The 6,874-nt window shown below is 38.9% G+C and overlaps 1 protein-coding gene across 1 annotated transcript in view; it reads right to left on the bottom strand.

The window, feature by feature from the left end:
• Positions 1 to 6,361: 6,361 nt before the first annotated feature.
• PIK3CA (phosphatidylinositol-4,5-bisphosphate 3-kinase, catalytic subunit alpha) overlaps positions 6,362 to 6,874 on the bottom strand; it is a 19,026-nt gene continuing 18,513 nt past the window's right edge. Inside the window, 1 exon segment of the mRNA XM_009069400.1 lies at positions 6,362 to 6,874. This exon segment is cut by the window's right edge and continues 17 nt beyond it. Within this exon segment, the coding sequence (XP_009067648.1) occupies positions 6,723 to 6,874 (152 nt within the window). The 3' untranslated portion in view covers positions 6,362 to 6,722.

Below are 6,874 nucleotides of genomic sequence, written 5' to 3'. Positions count from 1 at the left end.
CCCATGAACATGAACTACAATAAGTATCACAGGCCAAACTTTTGTTACGTGAGTAGCACAGCAGAAGGGGTAAAAAAATGGGTTGTGGTTTTTATTTTTTTTTTATTTAAAGTACTGCAAGACTATTCTCAGTATGACAACACATGCATCTTGCTGCATCTTAAATACTTTTTGGCCCATTATTACTAAAAATGTCTTGCTTTCTACCTACTTTACCACAGACCTTTATCACAGAATGACACACACACGGCAACATCTCCCCCACCCCCAGTAGTGGTTATTTCAAAGGTAATTGTCTCATTTTTGAAAAGTATTTCAAGCACTGATGGGTGTTTATACTCTCCTTTTGGTGCAGACATGTAACTGCTACCAGCTTCAACAAAGTTATATAGAAACCTCAAGAGATGACACCCTCCTGGGCTCTATTTATCCAAAATGCCAACAGGATCCTGGGCTGCCTTAGGAAGAGCAGGTTGAGGAAGGAGAACATTCATCTCCCCCCTCTGCTCTGTGAGGCCACAGCTGGAGTGCTGCGTCCAGTGCTGGGCTCCCCAGTATGAGCCAGACATGGACATACTGGAATAGATCCAGTGAAGGGCTATAAGGATGATGGATAAGAGAGGACGCTGAGAGAGCTGGGATTGTTTATCCTAGTGAAGAGAAAGCTCAGGGGGCATCTTGTCCATGTACATAAATACTTGATGGAGGGGAGTAAAGACAGGCAATGCTTTTCTCAGTGCTGCCCACTGAAAGGACATTGGGCAGTGAAATAGAAGAAATTTCATATAAACATTAAGGAAAAAAAAAACTTTGTGGACTCTTCTTTCTTGATCAGACTCTAAACCCAACTGGTTTATGTCCTGGGCAACCTGCTCTAGCTGACCCTGCTTTGAAAAGGGTGTCTATACTAGATGATGTCCAAAGGTTTTTGCCAACCTCAACAATTCAGTGAAAATTCTTGCAGTTGTGATGCCACTTACAACGACAACCCTACCTTCAAAATTTCAAGCCTGAGAACCCAGGACATCAGACTGCAGCCATAGATCTGTTTAGTTCTTTCTCCACCAGGGAAGTAGATTTTGATAGTGCACTTGGATATTCACAGTTAAAACTTGAAGAGGTGCCAAAAGGGGCAATGAGAAAGGATGATACTCCCAGATGATGAATTACACATTAATCTTCACAAGAGAAGACGAAGAATTTGGACCACAGCAGCTGTAAGACAAGAGGATTAATCTCTTCATCTTTTTTCCCCAGCCCCAAGTGAAACAGTAAGACAACTTTGGATAGCCTGGGGCAGTTCATAATTCAGGATATAGAACACTATTAATAAAGCCTGAAAATAGATGAAAAGTAGTTAAAGACACAAGGCAGAATGGGATTGCAGCTATGAATATCCATGTTTTCATTCTCAAGGATTAACTAAACTACAACAGATACAAGATTCGTAGGAGAAACTTCTGCCTGAATTAGGCTGTCTGTAACTTCAGCAGTACAATTAAGTCAGGTTTAACTGTGATTAGTTTTATTACTGAAACAGGTTCCTAACAAAACTGGTGCAGTTACACTGAACTTAACAGCTACTGGGGATCTTGTACCACAATTTCAGAGACAGTCAGGAGAGTGGTGTGGTTTTGGCCTTCCTTATGCCAAAGGAATATTGCATCACATACAGAAGTGACAGTAAGGACACTTAAGACACACAAACCAGTGGGGACACTAGCTTCAAAGTACAGGCAGAGCATTGCTCCAATTGATCTCCTACAAATATTTTATGTTGTTCTTATGCAATGGGCACATCCCTTTTTAGGGGAGAGGGAAGGGAAGAGACACAGGGATTCACCTCCAGCTTAGAGTCAGAAGCACTAACACAGTAAGACCTCATACATTTCAGAGTCTATCCCATAAACCCCAGAAGTCCAGAATTCTGTAATGCTAATTAAGAACAATTATTTTTTCCTGAGTGTGGGTTCCACAAGTCTGGATGCTATGACAGAGCAGGGAGAAGAAGCATTTAAGATAGGAAGCAGCAAAAATCCTGGAGGTCTCAAGAATGAAACAAACTATAGACAAGATGATTGTAGTTTTGGAGAGCCAAAAAGGCTAGTTAATAAAGGTTTTTTCAAAGTAAAGTTGTTAAGAGTTTAACTGGGCTGCTAATGAACATTACTTTCCTCATGAGAGCACCTTTCATACTGAATCATATTAATAATTAATCAGAAACTTTAACATACATGTGATCTCACACTCTGATTTCACAGGCTGTAGTGAATCCAGAGTGTTTCTGATCAAGTCAGTGTTGTATCAGCATAAAGTGAAATCAGAACTTCACAAAGAGCAGAGCACCTAGAGGTTTGGTTAGTGTATGCAGACAGAGAACTTCTATAACCAGTTTCAGGTTGGCTTCTCTTCCTTAGCAGAGATGTAAAAATATAAAACTAAAGAGAAGAATTCCCAAACCCAATACCAGCTGCAGGGCTGGTGAGCTACACATCATTTTGGACAGATAGAGCCCTACCTAAACTGAGAAAACTTTCAGCACACAAAAGAGATACAAATTCATTATTTGTATGAAACATGTATTGCAAAATTAAATTGGGATTCAACAATCTGCAACATCCACAGCTATATAGTATTAAAAAAAAAGTGTGGTTCTTCTTCCATTCAAGTAAAACTAAAACAAGAGAAAGAAGCTTAAAACCAAAAAAAAAATCAGAGAAGCAGCAAGTTACAATTCTTTCTGTAATACCACACCATTTCATTAACTTGAAGCATTTTTGAGATGTCGAAGACATCAACAAAATAGTAATTTCAAGTGGCTTTTTTGATATTTGCTATTTGAATGGGTCCAGCCCAGGTCTGCAACCTGTACAGACATGCAAAACAGGAGGAGTTCACAATTATTATTATTAAGAACAGACGTTGGAACATGCCAGGTATACAGCGACAAAGCAAAGCAAATACCTTCAAATTGTCAACAAATATGGGCTACTGACCACTTAAGGGCATTTCATATTTTACACAAAAAGTAAAGTTGGCAAAAAAACCCACACACAACTTGCCAAACCACTCCCAGCAGGGTCGTCACACACGACGTTCTTAGAAGCTTGGTAATTTCTCTGCTGCCTGTAATGTGCAGGCTCATATCTTATGCACAAGATGTCAAACCACTAACAATTTTGGTTTAATTTAAATGCCTTTTAAAAAATTTTAAAACTGATAGTGAAAAATCTGTTTTACCTGTGAAAGAACTACCACTGCACCCTTTCAGAACAGAGAAGTATGCGTGTATAAAGTCAGCACAGCTGCTTTTCCTGCTACCTTTGGGAGAGCAAAGAATGCAGTAAGTAAAACTAATCAGGAGCCTGTTCTGTCATTAAATCAAACATAGTTTCACAGTTGAAAAAGTTACTGGTTTTAAACTTGTATTTCACTAAATTACCATTTCCTAATGCTTTGTGATATGACACATGGCCCAGGCCTGGGCTCCTTGCTCAGGCAGTCTGACAACACAGTTCTGCAGGACCAAGGTGTTCAGGTTCAATTCAAGCTCAAAATAACCTACTTTAGTGTTTTGTGCAGCTGATTATTAGAACAAAGGGAACATTTTCAAATCTCCATGAGCTGGGAATAGTTAAAAATAGTTTTAAAAGCCGAATTCAAAGCTATCTCTGTAAAAATCTAGAGCTCAGTCACAGGTGTGTTCACGGTCTGTAGGCAGATCTGATTTCTGATACTGAGAGCAGATGAATCCTCTCATTTACAGCAGTGTAAGCAAACAGCACCTCCACTATCTTCAGTGGCATTACACCAGCACAGAACTGGTGTCACAGCATAAGCTAATTAGGGTTGAACACTTTGAAGCTGCGAAAAGGATTTTTTCGCTCCTGAAACACGAGTAGAATGTCTTTCAACTGCCCATCCTGGTTATGGTAAGACCAACTGCTTAAAGCCCATGAGCTTCTCCTGCTTTTCCTTTTACAAATTTTTATTTAAAGGCTGTAATTATCCTGAATTGTTCTGTGTATCACTACCAGGTTTCCTTTCTTTTACTATTTGAGTCTCATAGTAAATTCTACAGCTTATGCACAGCATTTATTGCAGTAACTCTGGGGAACAGAGCCTGATTCCTCATACCTCTGTGCAAAAAGGGTGCAGAACACTTGTGTGCTTGAACTGAACAACATTTATACTCATATTTACAGAAGGAAAGGGCTAAGGAAGGGGCAAAGTACAAACACAGTTGGGTTCATAACATCTGATAAACTTGAGCTGATCTTTTCATCCAGGCTGGAAAAGGCTGACCATCTCTTAGATAAACGAGGTAAAGCTTTGTTTCAACACCAGACAAATAAGGATAATATAGCACCTAATGTGACATTTGTGCAACAGTTTTACTCAGTTAAATTAAGAGCTACAGCCAACAGGGTTTCAGATTTTGTGAACTATACTTAAACTAAACCATGTTTTAAGAGCTAAACCATTAGTGTGTGTTGACTGCAAAGTAATAGATACAAGGGTAACTTTGCTCTAGAAAGTATAACCAAGGTTAGCAGGAGTTAAAATATTCATATGAATAAAAAAGAATATGTAACAGTCAATAAAAAGAGTAATGGGAGGTCTATTGGACTACTCCAAAGTATTTAGTAGAACTAAGGAAATAAAACTTCGCATTTCCCATACCATTCTTGGAACTTCTGTAGTTTTCACAAAACCAGGTTTCCCCCCACAACACCAAGTATCCATGTGTGCAGGAATCAACTGCAGGATCCTGACTACGAAAGCGTCTCAAAAGACCAAAGCCTTGGCTTTACAATCCCCAAAGTCTTTCAGAATGTCATTGATTGCACATTTTTAATATATTACAATTTGCTAAATGAAGCCAACCACTCATTACCTCATCAGTACAGCCTGCACAAAGTACAGTTTATTTATATACTTATATTCTAATCTAACACCAACTGTCAGCACATTTTATATTACACGTGGTATTGCACTTTCTGAGTGGCACCTCGGTGCGTGTTTACAAGTGAACAAGCTGAACCCCCCAAAAGCCCCAAACCTTTGGAATTCACTCCAAGTGCTGCCAAGCTACCAAGTTTAAAATGTTAGGGTGAACATCACCCACAGAATTATGGGCTCCACTAATTAAAAAAACCTGTTTAATAATTAGAAAAACAGTCCTACCTGAAGTTGTGCATGAGGGCAATCTGAAATCCTCAGTATTCCGAACAGTTTCAAAAAGTGGTGCCAATTTAATCGATTGCACACATTGTAATTGTGTTAAGAGGACAACAACTAGATTTACAAATATATATTACACGCACGCACGAAACAGACGAAGCTATAAAATGTTTGGTAACTCCACATGCTTTGAGCTAGCCAATGCATCTGCTGCATGTTGAACTGCTTATTACTGATCATATTGAAAAGCTAAATTGCTATTTCTGATGTATCTTACTGGATTCATCAACCACTTCCAAAAGGAGGAAGAAAGAGGAGAAATGGTAGACCCAAAAATCGAGGGTTTAAATGTACGTTCTTTGAATAGTCAGCGTTTCACTTCAGTAATGTGAAGAGTGATGTCCAAAGTTTTTTTTAAGAGACTTAGGCCAAGTTCACCTCTGGCATTAGTGGGTGTATCTCCCACTAATTCACTGGTACTTGTGTCCTCTTTCACCAGGGCTGAATTTGGTCCTAGGAGTATATCTGGTCACCTGCAGTGACGCTAATGAAAACGGGAGTCGTGGACAGATAGAACTGGGCTGCAAAATTAAAAGAGTGAATATTGGACAAATCATGTAAATAAAGAATATATATTAATAATAGTTCCTATTATATAAATAGCCTTTATAAAAAAATAATCTTTCAATAATTTTAATAACTCACCTTTCTTTAGGTTCTGGAAAACATGTATGAAAAAAATCTATTCAGTTCAAGTTAGATTAAAGCAAACCTAAGATGAACACTACAGCTCTCTGTTGCACTAAACCCAATTCTGACCATTCAGTTTCCAGGTTAGTCAGTTTTGGGGGATGATAGGGAGTTTCTTTGTGAAGGTATGAATTGCACCCCTAGAAATACTGAGCAGAAGAAACACCATACTGAGTGGGCCTATTACCTACTGCTTTCAGAAACTGTGCAGATGATGGACCCAGAAGTCAAAGGGCCACCCCACAGATGTTAATGCCTCTGAGCACATTTAAAGGCACTGTCCTCTCACTACTGGTTTTAGATCTTTTGAGTTTAAAACTCCTTCCCTTCAAACTATGCTGCGTTTAAGTATTTGCTATCACTTGAACTGTCTTTCCACTCTTCTCAGTCCAGCATAGTCTCTCCCTGCTGTACCAGATCTAAGGTAATATGTGATGGACTCCTAAATTCATGCTAGCACTATCTTCTTTTTCCTTCTAATTTATCCTATCAAATGGAAAAGGGAAACATTCTTTCAAGTTTACCTTTCTGGGCTTAAGGCATAACATGAAGTCACACATCATACTAAAGCTTAATTTTTGAAGTGTACGATTTTAGTGCTATCTGAAACCCTGTTTTACATTATTTCCCAACAGTTGCCTGAACAGTTCATCTCTTTTCTTGCCATAAATTCTAATGTTGTTCATGGTTTGTGCAATTCCTATGCAACCAGTCTTTGCTGCTCACGGGTATTAACAGTGCAGTACCCACAACGTGGGGTATCAGTCCTTGTTTTCTTTGCTTTCAGTTCAGTTCAAAGCATGTTGCTTTATTGTGTGGAAGATCCAGTCCATTTTTGTTGTCCACCCACCATGGTGAGCATCATTCATCTGCTTCATGAAGTACTCAAGAGCTTCCTGCTCAGTTTTGTCCAATGCAAGGGTCTTTCTAATGTATGCAA

This window comes from Acanthisitta chloris, unplaced genomic scaffold, assembly GCF_000695815.1.
Source record: "Acanthisitta chloris isolate BGI_N310 unplaced genomic scaffold, ASM69581v1 scaffold39172, whole genome shotgun sequence".
In the NCBI taxonomy this organism is placed as follows: Eukaryota; Metazoa; Chordata; class Aves; order Passeriformes; family Acanthisittidae; genus Acanthisitta; species Acanthisitta chloris.
The sequence above is the reverse complement of the archived record's forward strand: the minus strand, read 5'-3'. Positions and strand labels throughout refer to the sequence as shown.